This window comes from Lagopus muta, chromosome 18, assembly GCF_023343835.1.
Source record: "Lagopus muta isolate bLagMut1 chromosome 18, bLagMut1 primary, whole genome shotgun sequence".
Taxonomy (NCBI): domain Eukaryota; kingdom Metazoa; phylum Chordata; class Aves; order Galliformes; family Phasianidae; genus Lagopus; species Lagopus muta.
Genome location: NC_064450.1, coordinates 2,092,185 through 2,110,703, shown reverse-complemented (window position 1 = coordinate 2,110,703; position 18,519 = coordinate 2,092,185). Strand labels below are relative to the sequence as shown.

The following is an 18,519-nucleotide window of genomic DNA, read 5'->3' as shown; positions in this document are numbered from 1 at the left end:
ATCATATTTTTTTTTCTCTCTTTTGGATTGGGAAAGTTGTGTTAGACCAGATTTATTGAATGCACATGGCAGATAACTGCTTCTCTCTGTCTTATTTGCAAACAGCCCTCTGTAGGCTCTGGGTCCTGATGCTGGCAGCGCTGCTCACGCACCCACAGGGCGACGGCGGTGCTTCTTTAGCATCAGTGCTGATGGCAGCACTGGTAGCACTGCTGCACAAAGGCTGGGAAGAGGAACAGGCGTCTCACAATGCAGCCGTGAGATTCTTTTCCTCTAAAATCTTCAGTATAATCTCCTTTTTTGGGGACGGCTCTATGAAAGTTCATTGGAACTTTGTGAGTATTCACTCAGTGCTGCCAGGGGAAGGTTCTTGATTGCGGTTTATCCAGAATCTGGTAATGAATGTGCACTGTGGGGACCTGGGGATTTGGTGTATGGATTTCCCAGGGTCTAATCATCTCATAAGGCTGCAGAGTGTGACTCCTTCCCCAGTAATCTACTTAACTCCGTAATTTAGTCCTCCTTTCCCTGCAAGGAGAATGAATCTCACAGGTTGTTTGCATGACAAGCAGCTCGGGATTGTCTGAGGCGTGAAGAAGATGCTGGGAGTTAATTGTGGCAGCTTGTGTTAATGGCTTCCCATGTTTGCAGGCGGGCTGAGCGAGGAGTGGAGCTGGAAAATGGATTTTGCGGGGAGGGCTGTAGCAGCACCATGTGTTTTGTTAGCTAAAATGCTAAATAAAATGTTTTGCCTCGCAAAGGATGTTCTTCCCCATCAAAAGTAATCTCAGGGGAAAGCGATGTTTGGTAGTTGGAGGATTATTGGATTTGCAGATAGAATCTGCTGTTGTAATGTCAGCTACTGACTTATAAGCGAGGCAGCTAGCTGGGAGATGGCTCTTGGCAGTGGACCATGCTGAAAATCTCCTTCAAAGTCCTTAAAACTCCAATGGACGATGCAAAAAGAAAAAGCCACGAACGCCAGCAAGAAAACATTTACAGCATCCAAGCCTCCATACGGAGAGCAAATAGGGGCGTCCCATCAGCAGCATTCACTGCTAGGTTGTATTAGGATCTCTTAGGTTGTATTAGGATCACCTTGCACCAAAACATCGCTGTGCTAAGAAATAGAAGGATAAGTCTTCTCTGTTTTTAATGTGCCTCCCCTAAAGCCAATCACTCTCCTTGGAAAGGACAAGTCGTGGTTAGAGGTGAGTTTGTTTCCCTCCTTTCCCTGGTTGTAAGGTTTGCTTTCATTGCAGACATCTTCACTGAGCTTTCCCAAAATTCAGAGGAAACTGGAATGGTTTGGAAAAGCTCAGCATCAGCAAATGCTCCAGAGGGACGTTTAGTGGCAACATGATTAATAAGGGACACTGCTGGTAATGCTATCAAAGCAGCACTATTGCAAAAGCATCTGGAGCGTCCCTCTGTGGGGCAGTGGGCTCAGACAAATGACCGCAGCAATTTATGGGCCCCTCTGCAGCACGTGCTTCTTCTCCCACCTCCAAGTGTGAGGGGATCACCGGGCTGAGCGGATCAGTCCTAAGGAGAAGCAGTCATTAGTAAATCAGGACATTTTTTTGTCCCTGCTGATGGTTTGGTAACAGGGGCACAGTCCTCACTCAAACCTGTTCTTTTCTTTTCTGCATCCAGCAGTAGCTTAAGGAGCTCTGAAAGGGAATCATTCTTCAACAGCAACAAATGATGCGGAACATCAGGAGAAAACCATCTTGCTTTGTGCAGGTGCTCTTGGGTCCTGCTGCCATTCCCCGGTGGGCAGGGCAGGGAGAGGGAGAGCTTACAAACTCCTCATGTTTTGGGAACGAACTGAGATGAAGTGATATTGGGATTTTCCCCCTTCCTTTGTGGTTTTCACAAAATGAAAGACAACCTCGTGTGCTACGCTGGGATAAATTCAAAATATGAAATGAAGGAAACCAGCCACGCTGACACAGGATTCAGTGCAGCCTTCCAAAACCAAAATAGTTTTATGTCATACCCTAGCATGCAGCAGTCACAGATCTGTGTGTGGGCTTTAAGAAATGCCTTCCTTTCTTTTTTTGGAGGAGGAACTTCATTTAGCATCTAAATGATTTCAAGAATTCAGCGCAGATTGAATTCCTTCCTTCACTGACATGAAACTTTCACGTTGCTTCCAAATGGTGGTGTTCTATCAGCCCTCTGCTCTTCAGGCTCCATTTACCACAAACTTCTCAAAGCTATTATACAACTCAGCTTTAATTTCTTATCATGGCTCTGTAGTTGTTGGCTCCTGGTTTGACAGAGGCTGCTTCACTCAGCCTGTTTCCCTTGGCCCTTTGAGGAGGCTCTTACAGTCATTAGCAGCTATAAGTGGTGTTAATAAGGAGGCTCTGTGTCAAGGTTTCTGCATGCAGGCTGATGCATTTCTGCAGAAACTGGAGCAAAACATTTTCTTTTGGAAAAATTGCTGTTGACTTTAAAATCAGTGCAGTCTCATCTACGAATCTTCTCCGAAGATGAAGGAGCCAGGCTGAAAGGCTGAAAGCCGATGCTCAGTACGTGGCCAATTCCTTCCCCAGGCACAAAAGAAGGTGATGGGGGCAGAGGCAGCACGATGGTGATGGAGAACATCAGTGAGGAGGTGCGGGAGGAGCTGCAGCTCTCGGCTCGCTGCAACCACGCCACCATCCCTGGAGATGGGTGTGGGGTCTGGGGGGCTTTGGGGCTGCATGAACGTCTGCAGGCAGAGATGTAGCAAAGTGAATACGAAACATTGAGTGATTTGATGTTATTTAATGGAATTGAAGATGGAATAACATAATGACATAATGAAATGATGGAATAACATAATGATCATAACATAATGAAATCTAATAGAGTCCCACGTTGTCCCAGTCCAAGGTGTTGTTAGTGGACAGCCCAGGTTTGGAGAGGTAGGGCTGGGGCCGGTGCTGGTGCCCCTGGAGCACTGCTGCTGCTGCTCTGTGTGCCGCAGGGCCAGCGAGGAGCCCTGGGCTACAGGTAGCCTGAACTGTTGGCCATTGGTTGCCTCCTGCTGCACCATGTTGTCCGGCTTCTGCAGATGCTCCCGTTTGTGCCGAGCCCACCCAGCTTCGCCTTGCGCCGCCGTTTCTGCCCTGGAGCGTCCTGGCCGTGCGGCAGCTTCCTCTTCTTGGCTGGGCCGCTGCCAGTGCGCCGCTGGTGCCTGCTGGTGGTGCAGGTGGGCGCTGGGCTCTTGGCCGGCTTGGTGCCACCCTGGTGGTGGTTGCCTGGCACATGGCAGGACGTGCAGCCGGGTGGCAGTGCCAGGCGGGTGAGAAGCACCCGGGGCTGCTTCTGCTGCACCTCCTCCATCAGACGTGCTGTGCTGGGTGAAGGAGGTGCTGGGACATCCAGGGGGGTCGGCACAGGCAGCTCTGGTGATGTGCTGCAGGGTGGTAGGAAAGGCGTGCAGGGCAGAGGCCCGGAGGGCTGCCTGCAGCACGATGGATGTGTGCACAACAGGTCGCTGCTGATCCAGGCCTCTGCCTTTGCCTCTCCATTTCGCTCCCTAATGGCCCAGGGAAAGTCAGGGAGCTCTGTGATGAATGGTGGTGTTTTTCTGCTGCTTGGGATGTCTGGGCTCGGTGGCTGTGTGGCATCGATCCACCACAGCAGCTCTTCCCTTTCCTGGCTGTCCAGTTCAGGCAGCAGCTCACTGTTAAGTCTTGTCTCTGCTCCAATGTCAGTTCCTTCGGTCCCCCTTATTTCGATATCAGCAGGGTCCTGGTTCTGCTGGGGGACCTCCTGAGGACTCGCCACTTCTGAAAAAGCAAGAACACCCCCAGAAGGATGAGGACAGCCTTCCCACAGGCACTCAGTGCAGACACCCCCCCCCCGCCAGCTCTGCAGCCCCCACACTCACCGGTGTTTAGCCATGTGAGCAGGTCATCCATGTCCAGGATGTTGTTCTGGATCTCTGTGTTGGATGCTGCTTCTGGAAACAGAAGAAAATCCCCGCGGGGGTAACGCCAGCTTTCCCACACCCACTGAGTGCAGACAACCCCCGCCAGCTCTGCTGCCCCCAATCTCACCGTTGTTCATCCAAGTCAGGAGCTCATCCATGTCCAGCATGTCATCCGGGACATCCTCTGGGACCTCTGTTTTGGGTGCCACTTCTGGAAGAGGAAGAAAACCGCCACGGGGGTAACGCCAGCTTTCCCACACCTGCTTGGTGCAAACGCCCCCCCCGCCAGCTCTGCTGCCCCCAAACTCACCGTTGTTCATCCAGGTCAGGACGTCATTGATGGCAGTGATGTCCTCCTGGATGTCTGAGCTCGTCGCTGCTGGAAAAGCAAGAACACCCCCAGTGAGGCAATGCCATCTTTCCCACAGCCACCCGGTGCGGACAGCCTGCCGCCCGCTCTGCAGCCCCCAAACTCACCACCTGATTCCAGCGCTGTGCTGCTGCAGGTGAGCGGAGCCTCGGTTGGACGTGGGCACACCGGAGGTCCTTGGAGAACAGTTGAAGAGCCGGGGCGGTTGGGGCCCTGCAGCAGGCAGCTGCCTGCGGGCTGCGGGGGCTCCCGATGGAACGCAGCCCCAGGCTGCAGCCCCGTCAGCTTCTGGGGCTGCTGTGTCCCTGCCACCAGGGGATGATCCCGGCGGTGGGCAGGGGCACTGGGGGCAGGCATACCTCGCTGCATCTCACCAGGTATGCGCATGACCAGGGGCAACTGCTGCCCCCCAGGTGGCAGCTGACCTACAACTGTGGGCATCCCCCCAGGTAGCAGCTGACCCACAACTGTGGGCATCCCCCCATGTGGCAGCTGACCAACGTTTAGGGGCATCCCCCCAGATGGCAGCTGACCCACAAATTGGGGCATCCCCACAGCTGGGAACTGACCCACCATTAGAGGCAGCCCCCCAGCTGGGAGCTGCACTCCCTGTCCCTGGACGCCTGGTATCCCAGGCCAGACAGAGGCCTGAGGCACCATGTAGGTGACACTGGGGACAGGGATGGGTTGGAAAGACACCGGCACAGCTGCGATGCCGAAGGTGGGCTGCATTGCAGCAATGGCCGGTGGTGGCACAAACGATCCAAATAACGCGGCGTCGGGTGTTGGAAGCACCGTCAGCAACCGTGAAGGAATTCTCTCTGTGGAGAAATGCCCAGATGGGCGCTGGGGTGAGATCTGGGGCACTGGCATCCCCTGGAGGGCCGCCGTGCCAGGAGCAGAGGGAGCCTGCTGCCTTACCTGCCAAGGTAGCTCGAGAGTGGCAGTGGGGGGTTCCGTGACCGCTGGGGTCAGCCCCTCTCCGCTGAGCTCACAGTGCGCCTCTGTGTCACGGTCCCGTGGTGACACAGGCATTGCTCTGTGCCTGCCCCATCACCAGCACATGCTGCAGCATGGAACGAGTGTGGGGAGCTATGGCCTGTCTCATACTCCTCCTCTTGATGGCTGTAACTTACTTTAATGACTGTGCTGCTCTGTGGCCAGCACCAGCAGCAGGTGGATGAGCAAAAGTGAGCAGCATGGGGGGCAAGAAGTCAGGCTGTGTCCCCATGGCTAGATGGCAGGCTGCCCTGGGGCTGTCCTTGCATGGGGGACGTGCTGGGCAGGGGAAGGTGGCCAGCACCCAGTTCCCAATACAGGGTCCCCCTCGGCCCCCAGCCCAAGGGAAGAGCCAGGCACGTTTTCCTCCTGTGCTGTGGTTTCACATTCCGGGCTGAAAGGTGTTGGAGGTTCTTGGCCTTTTTTCAGCGCTGCATTTGAGACGCTCAGCTCTTGCCCACTGCAGCACTGCCCTTTGGGGATGTCCCTGCCATGCCGTTCTTCCTGAAGTGGTTTTGATGGCTCAGTGAGTACCTTTCTCAGAGCAGAGCCAAGCATATCTGCTGCTTTGGCTTCATCCAGAGGGAGCCAGGAGCATTCTTAGGGGTTTGCCAGCCTTGTATTATCAAAGCCGTGAGCAGCTTGCTCCAAGTTGATGTTGACTGTACTTTGAGCATTGGGTTGCACTGGAAACCAATGGTGCCTTTCCTCTTGAAGGTTTTATGATTTAGGACTTACTGTCTTCTCTTTGGATTGACCAGATCTTGCTGTTCAAGTGCTGGATTCGCCTTGTGTAACCAAGCTCCTGGTGGACAGATTAATACTTGCGAAGCAGTTTTCATCATCCGCTCTTGATTTATGTTTGCAGCCTGTGCCATCACTCTGAGTTCCGTCTCTTCTGGCTCTCGACTACATCAGACTTTGATGCTGAGGAAGGCTGGTAGCATCCTGCACTTAGCTGGCCTTAATTCTTGAGCTCATGGCACTCTGCTGTTACTGGAGAAGCTCTTGGCCTAAGCCGAGAACATAAAAGTGTGGTAGTCGTGTACCTGAAGGTTCCTCTTTGAGGTTCTTCTCCAAGGCCTGAAGCAAATGGAGGCAGACACAACGAGCGAAGCAGTCAGAAGAACAGTTCAGACTTTAGGTCAATGTGGAATGAAAAAGTAAAAAAGAGAGGTGGATGTGTGTAACCTGTTCAGACATTGCATGCAATCAGTCTTCATCTGCAGCTTTATAAATAAGCAGCAGCCAGAGTTATCCCCAGTTTGAAACCCGTGTTTGTTCAGATGTCGTGGATGCAGGGGGAATTCTTTCCGAGCCTCACCCCACAAAGCATCATCTTTCCAGGTAGGTTTACATCAAGTGAATGGGCTGGAGCAAAGCTGCACAGTGCAGGTTCGTCAACCACGGCAGCAGCTGTGTGTGATGGGGGCATCCTGGCGGGTTCATGTGTAAGGCTGGCACTCATTTCATTCTTGACTCTTTTGTACCCATTTGTAATTTTTATTATTTTAAAGAAAAAAAAAAATCCATGCTGCCTTTGAGCTAGAGTTTCTCAGACTTAAGTCTGTGTAAAGATGATTTATGGTGCTACTAGGGGCTCCACTGGAAATGCAGGATCTATTATGAAGTGGGATTGAACAGACCATGCTGAAATGTTTATTGCCTTCTTCAAAATAGAATACATCAGGGTTGATGGTGCCTGTCCAGGAAAGAGAGAGAGTGGTGTGGAGTGGGGCTGCTGGGGTATTTTTAGTATTCCAATAAAAGACAAGGCTTTTAAAGGAAATCACTTATTGCCATTTTGCAATCAAGAATGCAGGAGTGTTCCAGGGACTGCAAGAAATATGCTTCAAGAATGTCGTGCCCATAAGGAACTAATCATTAAATATTCTCTCTTTTCCACCCCCGTTTCTTGCTCTGAGGAAGCCATTTAGAAGCTTTGCAATTTGTATGTAAATCTCAGCCCTTCTGACCACGCAGTTCAGCATCCAAGTGACTTAGGAGCCAGCATCCCATTTTCGGGAGTTCTTACAATTCCTGAGCAAGTAGGGCACTTTTTAAAATAAAAGACACATGGACCAGGCTTCAACAACACTTAATCTGACCTGAAATGACTTGGTGTGAACAGTACATGATGGTTTTGTGCTATAACTCACCCTCCTTGGTCAGCGCCTTGCTGGTAAAGTTCCTCTCGCAGGTTCAGATAGAGCAGCAAAGCTGCAGTTCTGTTTCTGCAGCTTATTCCTTCCATTGGACTGCCTTGAGCTGTGATTTCTTTATTTTACTTATTTTACTGTTGCCTTCAGGCATAACGCTGGTTGTCGATGCTTTAAACATTTCAGAAGCACTCTGGCACTATAATACATCCATCTCACCCAGTAACCCCAGCATTTGGTGGAGTGAAAAACAAAGGAGGAGGCAAAAGATAATACCTCCTCAAGTGATTTAAGAGCCTTATGGGGCGATTTACTGATGTGTCTGAGCAGATCTGGGGCTACCTGCTCCCTCTCCCCACGCTCCCATCTCTTTCCTTGTGCTGGCACAGCATCCTGGTGGGCCGGTTCAGGGAGCTATAATGGCAGAAAACTGACCCTACCAAAAACAAAGCCGGGGTGTCAGCGCAGCGGCAGATGGACACAGGCAGATGTCCCTTCTGTGCCAGGCCAGCAGAGCAATCCTTTCATTTTATTTACTTTTTTTCCCATTTGTTTTTACTGGAGGAACAACAGCCCCCCACTGGGATCATCTGTCGTGGCCCTGCATAGCGCTGCCCCAGGTAGCGGCTTGGGGTGGCGGTTCCTTTTGGGATCCATTGGGGGCTGCCAGCTGGGCTGCAGCCCTGTGCCAGTGTGCAGGCTGCTGGGGAAGGAGCAAAGGATGGATGGATTTGAGGAGGAGCTGCGACTCTGGGATGTAACCCATCCTGGCCCTGCTGCCTGTGCAGATTGGTAAAGGTTGGGGAAAGATTTTTAGCTAAATGAGGGGAGATTTAGGTTGGATGTGGAGTGGAAATTCTTCACTTAAAAAGCAGTGAGACCCTGGCACTGCTGCCTAGAGCTGTGGGTGCCCCATCCCTGAAGGTGCCTGAGGCCATGGATGGGCCCTGGGCAGCCTGAGCTGGGGGAAGGTACTCAGCCCCTTCCAACCCAACACAACCAAGGTCCCTTCCAACCCACCCCAACCCAATGCAACCTAAGTCCCTTCCAACCCAACCCAACCCAACCCAACCAAGGTCCCTTCCAACCCGACCCAAACAGCCTTCCAACCCAACTATTTCATGATTCCCTGCTGGTTTTTGCATATGTATGCTGGAAAAGAAGAGTTCAGTGCCACCTGTGTATTGGTTGGACTCACTTGAGTGAGCCGGGTCTAAAGGCAGGGATTTGTAGGGTCTCTCCCGGGCTTGTTTTGTTTCCTTTCTTCTGGGAAGGCTTAGTGCATGCTGCTGGTTTTCAGACTTTCACAAGTCCCGTTCCAAACTGTAACACAGTTGTTCAGAAATGCAGCCCAGTTCTTGACTGATCTTGTTTCTTGGCATTGCTTATGTAAGGGAAAGGATGCTAGAGAGCTTGGAGAAGGGAAAGTTGGAAAGTGTGCGTGCTTATTTAATTTTAAGAAAAAGGAAGAAAAATAAGCTACATGCAAAAAAATCCAGTAACCGTGTCTGCCGATGACCTTTGGGTTTGGAAATAGTTTGATAATAGTGTGAGGACAGGCAAGGAAAGTCTGTGAAGTCACTCGAGCAAGAGCAAAAGGAAAAAAACATGAGCACGTTTCCAGCTTCGTGCATGCTGGGGTCTGGGTGATGTCCTGCGTCGGGCTGCCTGTGTGCAGCCTGTGCTTCCCCTGCACACATCACCAAAAGCATCGGGCAGAGCTCAGTGGAAGCTGCCAGGTTTGACTGGAAGTAAAATAGATGGTATCAGGGAAGGCACCAGCTAGGGGCTCCTGCGTGGAACGGTGGGCTTAAATTGTTGGTGTTTGCTGGGCATGGTTTGTGAACTTTCAGCTTTTCCCTCTTGCTGGATTTGCGTCCGCTCTTTGTGCGCTGAGGACTGCAGTAAGTGGTTTTATTTGCAAGTCATCAGAAGAGTTTGCAGAAGGCGTCGCTTGGATGTGTGTGAGTTGTTTCAGTGCTCTGTGACTCAGTAATGCTGTATCAAATGTACGTGGCACTGTCTGCCCCTCGTAGCCCTGTGTGACAGCTCACAGTTCACCCAGCTCCCTAGAGGGCCGTGTTACCACAGTCCTGCTCTTGCTGTGCCCTCGACCTGTCTTCAAACACAAACAGATGCTACACCTCTCTCTGAGCTGCAGTTCTGCACCGTGGAAGGGAAATTGTCTCAGCAGACCTCAGCTCCACCAGAAACCTTCCTCAGCCGTGCCTGCTTTCGTCTGTGTCTCCCCTTGACACAGGAGGTGGATGAACTGTATCTTAGGGAGACCTGTAGAGGCATCACCGTGTTTGCATTTACGTGGCACCTCGAGCTTTGGATTGCAGGCATCAAGGAGTGCCAGAAGCACAGATTCCCTTGGTGCAGAGTGAGCAGTGGCTGTGCTGGAGATGTGAGAAGTGGTGGAAGCCCACTGGTGGGAGGGCTGCACTCAGCTCCTCTGGCCGTGGCAGCTCATTTGAGGTTGGGTTTGTACAAAATATGCATCGCTTTCTTGAAAGAATGTGGGATTTCCCTGCAAGTGCTCTTGGAAGTGGTTCAATGCGCTATCTGGCATGAGTTTGTAATTTGAAAAATAGATTAGAAGAGAAGCAAATTGAGGTCTAACAATAATGGGTTAAGGGAAACGCTTCTCTCACCTCCTGCCGTTCTGTTGGGCTGTGCATGTGGTTTGGGACCTGAACACTGGGGGTCATTTGATCACTGAAGAGCAACAGTTTTGGATTTAAACCCACTTTGCTTCTCTTCTGAAACCAGCTTTGCCATTTGTTTCTGCCCTGCTGTCATTTGCCCGCAGTGCTGCTGTCAGTGCATTGCGACCCGATGGAAGGCTCATGCTAACAGCATCACACTGCAGAGAGAGGAGCACGGCAGCAAAATGCAGCTTGTCATAGCATAGAATAGCAGTCAGTGAGGTTGGAAATGGCCCTTAAGGTCACCCCAACCCAGCTCACCGTGCCCACTGTCCACATCCTCCAGTGCCACATCTCCACTGTTCCGGACACCCCAGGCACAGTGATCCCACCGCCTCCATGGGCAGCTGTGCCACTGCATCACCACTCTTTGGGAGAAGAACATTTTCCAAATATCCAGCCTGAACCTCCCCTGAAGGGGATATGGGAACCACCGTGGCCCAGGAGTTCCTGCCTGGAGCAACGCCTGTGCATTTGGTTCTGTTCACACGTTTCACCTAGCGTTGCATGGGTAACTGAGTGCAGGATAACTCCCGAGCTTTTTGTCCTACACAGGAATGACCTAGCTCTGTCTCTCTTCCAAACAAGGAATTAATAATGCAATAGTTGTTGTTTCCAAAGAGCTTAGCTTTCATGAGCAGTGTCTCCTTTTTTCCCTCAGACCCAATGAAACACATGGGCGTTGGAGCCTTTAATAACCCTTCTCGGAGCCTGGTCTTGATTTGTGTGAGCGCTGCCAATGATTTCCATGTCAGAGCTGAGAGGTACGAGTGCAGTGTTGAATTTCTGGGCTGACCAAGGGAGGTCAGAAGCAATAATGCTGGACTCCCCGGTGGACAGGCGTGGGACAGCACACAGCCACGGCGCTTTGCACAGCCCCAGCACAGGTTTGGCTGTCACAGAGCTAATAAAGAGCAGGGCCTCCAGGGAGACGGCTGCAGTGATGCAGGTGTAGGGATCGGGGAGTGTATTTACATACAAGCCGGCTTAATAGCGTGGGATTTGTGCTAAAGTGGTTCTTAATGCAATACAAATTGCATGCCCTGTCTCACTTGAAGGCAGGAGGATGTCAGGCTTTATAGCTTTGGGGGGAGAAAGTGGCTTCTTTTAGGGAAGGCGAAGGGCGGCAGGACGGGTGTGCTGGGTGCTGGATGAGCACAGCAGGGGCAGGAGTGGGGCTGTGCTGCCCTGACAGGTTGGGGCCGGGAATTGGGCAGCAAATTAACTCGCTGAGAAAGTAGATAAAGGTGTTGGCTTTTCTTTTTTTTAACACTGTGAGGTTAGAACGTCCATAAAGAAAGCAGCCCAGCCTCTGGTTGCAGCTCCGTCCTCTCCCTGCTTCCCTCCCGCCCCATAAAACAGCCATTATGTGTTTATAAGTTAGCGCTCCGTGTCTGGTATAAAAGAAGACTTGTTCATAAACTTCTGGAGAGACAGTTTGGTGGGAATAGAGCTTTCTTGGCACAAAACAAGCGGCTTTTTCCAGATAATGTAATGCTATACGAGGCTTTTTAAAGTCCTAGCATGCTATTTATTATTTTTATACTATCTATAAAAGACACCAGTGCTGAGGATGGCACTGCACTGAATTGAACAGTGGAATCCTCCATGGAAGGAGAAGCTGTCCCTCTGCATGCGCTCGGATTTACTTCTCCTATTTATCAGGCCTATCCACTGCAGCGAGGACTGGAAGAGATTTCCTTGCTCAGCTATCGCAGGCAAACTCACCCTGGCACTTGCTTTCATCATTTCTCCTAGGGCACTGCAAAATTATTTTGGACCTTCTCCCAGTGCTTGCCAGTGCCATTGGGCTGCACCCAGAGAGCCCAGCACTGCTGCCCACAGCTGGAGGTGGGCAGTGATGGCCCTGGGCAGCCTGAGCTGGGGGTGCATCAATAAGGTGCCTTCCAACCCCACTGCTGTCGGGTTCCTTGAGCCCCCATGGAGGGATGGCGCGTTCAGCCTCGGCGGCTGTGGTCCCATGGCTGCAGGACTGTGCTCATAGGAAATCAGTGGGCTGACAGAGGTGGACCAGAGATCCTTTGACACACATTCAGGAGGGAGGTGTCAAAACAAGATGTATTTATGACAGAGTTCCTGCCTGCCTTTTCAAAAGGCACTTGGGTCCCGGCCAGATCCTAAACACGCTCGGATTCCCAGGAGTTACACTGAGCACAGTAATGGATATTTCACGGTAAATACTGCCTTGTCACAAAGCTGGCATGAGCAACAGTGGGCTGTGAAGGCATCAGCATCAGCCGTGTGCTGAGGAGCAGAAATCAGAGCTGGGCTCCGGCCGTTGCTGGCGCTGCCACCAAAGGGCACCGGCAGGGAGCTCAGCTTACCCACAGCACACACCTCCTGCCCCGGGCTCTGGGTGCCAGCTGATTGCTGCGTCTTGCCATCCCCTCTACGTCCTATGGGAGCAAATCCTCACACCCTGCTTCTGGGGCTCTGGGTTTTAATAACCATCTCTTCTGAGAGTAAATGCAGAATGTTGCCTTCCGCTGCCGCTGCCCTGCACGCTCTGCAGCTTCCCCCTGCTGCCCATCAGCCTCAGCCTGTGTGTCCCCAACCTTCCCCGCTGCGCAGCGCTGCTGTGTTTACGTGCCCTTGTTGGGAGCTGTCAAGGAATAATTACGCCCCATTAACTCAGTATCGTTAATAGCTCACACCTACAGAGCGTGTTCCAAGAAACCGATCTCGCTCGTCTCTTAATTGCTGAAGTCCATAAACTCCATCGCACTGAAACCGTGCAAAAGATTTGCACCCTCTGAACTGCCTCCCCCCGGTGCAGATCTGCACGCAGAGCGGATGTGTGGTGCTGAGCGTTGTGAGCACAGCCTGGGGGGCAAAGCAGATCCGAATTGGGCTGAGCGGAGCAGGAGGAGCAGTGCTGGAAAAACACGTCGGGCCTGGCGCTGAGATGGTTCCTGCACAGAAAACATGACACTATTGACAAAGAGCCGTCTCTAATATCCTTTTCCAGCTTGGAAAGAGGAGTTTATTTTAATACATCCTTTTTTAATTGCCATGAGCTGGACTTGTAAATATTGTAAGTGGTTGAGTAATCGTCATCTGCTCACCGACTGAGAGCGGGGACGTTTTTTTTCCGCTCTTGGAGCCCCAGTGTGTTCCCACAGCTCTGCTGGGAGGGCTGAGGGCAGACCCCGACCCAGGTCCCACTGCTGGAGGGCCCGGTGTGGGGCTGTGCGTGCAGCCCGGCCCTCCAAGGCAGCGCTTCTGCCCATCCGTGGGCTCAGGGATGTGGGGCAGTGGCTGCACCGTGGGGCAGAGCTCTGCTGTGCACACCACCACGTTCATTTCCCAAAGGCAGGATCGGCGCTGGGAGCTCTGCTCACACTCGGCAGAGTTCTCTGGAAGTGGGAGTAGTTTGCGTTGGAAACAATTTCCTGATGCAATTTGGGTTTCCTCCCCAATAATCCTTTCCCCCGGCGGGACGGGACAGAGGGATTCCAGAGCAGCTCTCGCAACGAGCTGAACGTATCCCCTGTAATCGTTGTGAGGCAGATGTCAGAGCAGGAAGATACTCCGCAGGCACAGCTAAAAATTAATTTGAGGGGTCGGTGAGAGAAGAGCAACGAGACTGGGGGGCTCACAGCGCTGCGGGAATGGAGATGTGCCTGGGGGGGCAGCGGGCGCTGGGGGGGAGGTGGGGGCTGTCATTGCAAAAGACCAATTGTAAAAGATGAAGGCAGCGAACCTTACCGCCTCGTCTCCTCTCTTCCAGGAATGCTGGTGGTGATCGTGCTGCTGCTGATTGCCATCGCTGTGGTCGCTGTCTGGCCGACGAAGTAGGGGGGGCCCGATGGAGCTGCAGCTGAGCTCCACAGAGAGCCCTGTGCTGCACAGAGCCCTGCTGTGCTTCCCAGGAGCCCTGCAGCGTCACCATGAAGCCGTGTCCAGCAGACGCCGTCCCTCCGCTCGGCGCACGGCTGAGGATTCTCTCCCTGCCTGGATGGGGAGGACGCAGCCGTGCAGTGGCTGCACGTCCCAGAGCAGCTCCACCACAAGAGCCACGATGTGCTCCCTGCCTGCTGCTGCTGCTGGGTACGGGGGGCCCCTGGGTGCACAGTGTGCTTAAAGCACAGCCGCCCTGTTGTGCCGTGCCCTGGGACGTGTGCTGGTATCCCTGCTCCCATCCTGGGGCTGAGATCTGCCTCCTCCTTTTATAATTTTAAACTGAAGGGAAGGATGACTTATTAAAAATGACAGAAAAGTGATACTGAACACTCATTCGTGGCCAAAAAAAAAAAGAAAACCAATTGTTATTTTGTTATCGTTGCCAATTTGATTTCTGACTTGGTAGAGCAAGCAATAACTACAGAATAAAAGCCGGTCTGTTTCTATACGACTTGTCTGCCTGCTGCCGGAGTGCTCGCCAGCACCCCTGGCACACAGCACCCAGGAGCTGACTTTGGGGAGGGGCTCTGCTGCCTCCCAGCTTTACCTTCTGCTGACATCTGGCATCTCGTTGCTGTGGCTGCGGGGCCCAGGAGCCCATTTGCCGCTTCACACCGCACTGAGAGCTCAGGATGGGGGGGGGTGGAGAAAGGAACCCACCGAACCATTTGTCCCCGCAGTAAAGATCTGAGATTTCTGCCCTCCGTGATGTTTTGGAATGAATAAATCAATGGAGGCACCGAGAGCATGGGTCACACGGGCTGACCCCACAGCCGACTGCAGCACCGTTTGCAGCACCGTTTGCTTGGGGTTTTTTTTCCCTCTAGGGCTGAAATCCCCCCCCCTGCAGGGATGGGGAGCATCGTGGGGCTCTCCTGAGCCCCATCCCAGCTGCGGGTTGGCACCCAGAGGCGTCCCCATACCCTGGGGGTGATGGGAAGCAGAGCTCCGTGCACACCGTGACGGTTTACAAGAGTTTATTCGATGTGTTTCTGACTTTAGTTCTAGCAGTGGGTGCTGGGCAGTTACAAGCTCCTTTGGGTTCAGTTACAGCCAATCTAATGAAACGAACCGAGAGGAAAAAATAAACCGAAAAACGGAACCAAAAAAACCCCCCAAAACCAACAGTAACTCGGCAAAACAAGAAGAAAATCCACAACTTTTTTTTTTTTCCACGTGTCATTAAATATATTCATATATAATAACCATAATATATTAGTATGCATCGTAAAGAAACATTGCCCAAAGCCGTATGCGATGGTCGTAACTAAACAACATTTACAGTTCAAGATATTAACAGAAATAATCAAAACCATAAAAATGAACACAGGTTTGCGACAGCTCCGGGACCGAGGGGAGGCGGCTGCGTGGGGACGGATGCAATGGAGGGGACGGAGCGGTGGCGGTGTGGGCATTTGTGCTGCTCCTCGGCCCCATCCCAACCTCTGTCACGTCCCCCCTGGTCGTCCCCAGCTCCCAGCGGGGTCCCAGCACTGTGGGATGGTGCCCCAAGGGGCGCTGGGCTCACGGGACGAGCGTGCGATTGATGCGTGGCGGTGACACGGCGCAGCTCTGCCCGTGGGGGTGATGGTTGGGGGTGAAGATCTGCCTCGCTGGGTGATGGCTGCGGGGTCCCCTGGGCTGATCCTGGGGGTGTGGGGAAGGGCTGCACCCATGGACACCCAGTGCTGGGACGGCCCAAGAGATGAGCACCAGTGGCAGCCGTGGCACCGTTTGCACCAAAGGCACCGAAAGCGTGAATTGTACCAGTGGCACCGGTAGCACCAGCTGCACCAAGGTCACCAAGGGCACCAGTTGTACCAGTGACACCAGTGGCACAAACGGCAACAGTGGCACCTGTTGCACCAGCTGCATCAAAGTCACCGAGAGGAGCAGTTGTACCAGTGGCACCGGTGACACCAGTCACCAAACGTCACCAAGGTCACCGAGGGCACCAGTTGTACCAGTGGCACCAGCTGCTCCCCTAGTCGTGCTTACAGAGCCATGGATGGGGCTGGAACCCCAGGGGCACCAAGGCCTGGTGTCTGTATGGGAGCTGGCTGGTGGTGGAGCAGAGCTGGGAGCGCTGGGGCTGTGCTGGGAGCCGAGGAAGGCTCTCGGGGGCACAGGGCACACACTGTGAGCATCCCCACATCCCCTGTGCTCACCTTCATGCTGTGCAGGGCAGGAAGGAGCCTGGGGACGGATTCTTGGTGGCCGCAGTTCCCTTGGACGCATGGCTGCTGCCTCATGTTGGGCTCTGCGCTGGGGGGATCCAGCTCTGTGCTGGGAGAGGGGATGAGCAGAGCCGGGTTTGGAGGCTGCTTTTCCCCCAGAGCCCTTCCTATGGGACTGGGGGTTCTGCAGAGCTCCCTCCCTCTCTTCCTCCCTCCCTCCATGGCGGCTGCTGCCCTGGAGCCCTCTGCTTTGCACCTATTTACATGGCTGCCTCGCTTTATGGTGGTTTATGTCATTACATAAATATTGTCGATTGCTATAAAACAAGGCAAAAACCGCTGGAAAATGTCATAAAATGGATGTTTCCAAGTTTCCTGAAAGGAAAAAGAGCGGGGAGGTTTTGCTTTGCGTAGCGACTGAATGTTTGCTTCCCCCCCAGGTATCACACTGCCCTCGCAGCCCTGGACTGGGGGACCCCAGGAGCCCCTGCTGTGCCCTGGGGCTGAGCACAGGGCTGAGCAGTGCCGTGGCACCCAGCCTTCGTCTGGAGGCTGTTTGCTATCCTGGGGCAATTCTTGAGGCAGCCACGGTTGGGTGTTTCCATGGGGTGGGAGTGCAGTATGCACCTTGTCCTGCCCTGGCCCCACTGTGAGCACCGCAGCACTGAGGGGCCCAGGATGGCTGTGCCAGCTCTGTATTGGGCTGCTGCTGTAAGTTGGGGTCCAAGTTCTGGGGAGGGCTCCTCCAGCACCGCCGCTGTGCTCCTGGCTGCCTCGGTGTGGGTGCAGCGATGGCAGTTTGGTGATGGTTTGGTGGCAGGGATTGGTTCACTGTTGTCTCAGTATTTATTTGGTGTCATTTTGGTGCTGGTTCAGTGTTGGTTTGCTGTGGGTTTGATGTCGGGTGTCAGTTTGGTGCCAGTTTGCTCCAAGTCAGTTCTGAGCCACTCCGGTGCCATCAGTGTCGGTTCGGTGCGGGTTGGTGCCCAGCAGCAGCGCAGTGCTGTCCTTTCAGTGTCAGCTCAGTGCCACCCAGCTGTCCTTTTGGTGCCATCTTGGTGTCCCTGGGTACCCCTGTCCCCCTCCCCCACCACCACTCCGCACCCCCTCTCCGCCCGGCGCTTTTATCACCACATCTGCAGTTCCATCGTTGGGTTTCACGTGTTTTTTTTCCCCCCGCTTCATCCCTCCATACAAGACACCGTGAGCCCCCCATGCCCACCCCCCGCCCGCACCCAGCAGCGCTCAGTCCATCACCGCTCCTCCCTACGCCTTCCTACATTTCCCCTTCTTCTCCCGCTGCTGGAACTTCCGCAGCCGCCGTGCCCACGTGTCCCGCCATTGGATCACCAGGCTGCTCTTGTCCGCGATGATGCCGCTCTGGTCTGGAGAGTCCTCGGTGCTGCCCAGCAGGAGGTACTTCTTCATGGGTTTCACCTTGGGGCACTTGCAGGCGATGTCCTTGGCGTGCACCCACAGGGTCTGATCCCCACGCCGCAGCCGGTTGCTGCCCTGTTTGTAGACGGAGATGATGTTGACGGTGAACTTCCACCAGTCGGCATTTTTTTCCGCTTTCAGGATGTGGATCTGCACAGCTGGAAAAGAAGGAGGGAGAGGAGAAAGGCTGTTACGTGTGGGCTGCAGAGAGGAGAGCGAGCTCAGCCTCACCCCCCACACACACTGCACAGCCCTCCATTGCTCACTGCAGCCCCCCACCCCGCACTGCGCAGCCCTGCGCCCCACACTGCACACTCCCCACCCTGAACTGCACACCCCTCCACCTTCCACTGCAGCTCTCCATCCTGCACTGCACACCACGCACCCTGTACTGCACAGCCCTCCGTCCCACACTGCACACCCCCAACCCTGCACTGCACAGCCCTCCGCTGCACACTGCACGCCCCCACCCCGCACAGTGTCAGTACTTTTCCTGCCGAGCACGGCATGCACACCAGCTGCTTTCATTAAAAAAAAATAAAGAAAAAAGGGAGAAGAAGAATTAAACAAACAGCCGAAGCTCTGACCGTGTATTTCCCAGCCTGGTGTGAAGGTAACAAAATGTGAGCATCGGCCAACTTTTAGTTTTTGGAAACAAATCTTTCCAAAAGAGCTCAAACCTTTGACCTGCCCGGCTCCACGCTGACAGCATGGAGAGAGTGAGTGGGAAGGAACTGGGAGGAGCTCGCAGGGCACCCCATGCTGACCCACGGTGTGGGGAGAGCTGCTGGGGATGGCTGTGTGCTGCCTC

At 53.5% G+C, this 18,519-nt stretch overlaps 2 protein-coding genes across 2 annotated transcripts in view; one reads left to right on the top strand and one right to left on the bottom strand.

Annotated features, from left to right (window-relative positions):
* Positions 1-14,542, top strand: part of STX8 (syntaxin 8) — a 78,636-nt gene extending 64,094 nt beyond the window's left edge. Inside the window, exon 8 of the mRNA XM_048965161.1 lies at positions 13,922-14,542. Coding sequence (XP_048821118.1) covers positions 13,922-13,989 — 68 coding nt within the window. The 3' untranslated portion in view covers positions 13,990-14,542. The remainder of the gene's footprint in view (positions 1-13,921) is intronic.
* An 854-nt stretch (positions 14,543-15,396) lies between these two features.
* NTN1 (netrin 1) overlaps positions 15,397-18,519 on the bottom strand; it is a 49,870-nt gene continuing 46,747 nt past the window's right edge. Inside the window, exon 6 of the mRNA XM_048965155.1 lies at positions 15,397-17,866. Within this exon, the coding sequence (XP_048821112.1) occupies positions 17,538-17,866 (329 nt within the window). The 3' untranslated portion in view covers positions 15,397-17,537. The remainder of the gene's footprint in view (positions 17,867-18,519) is intronic.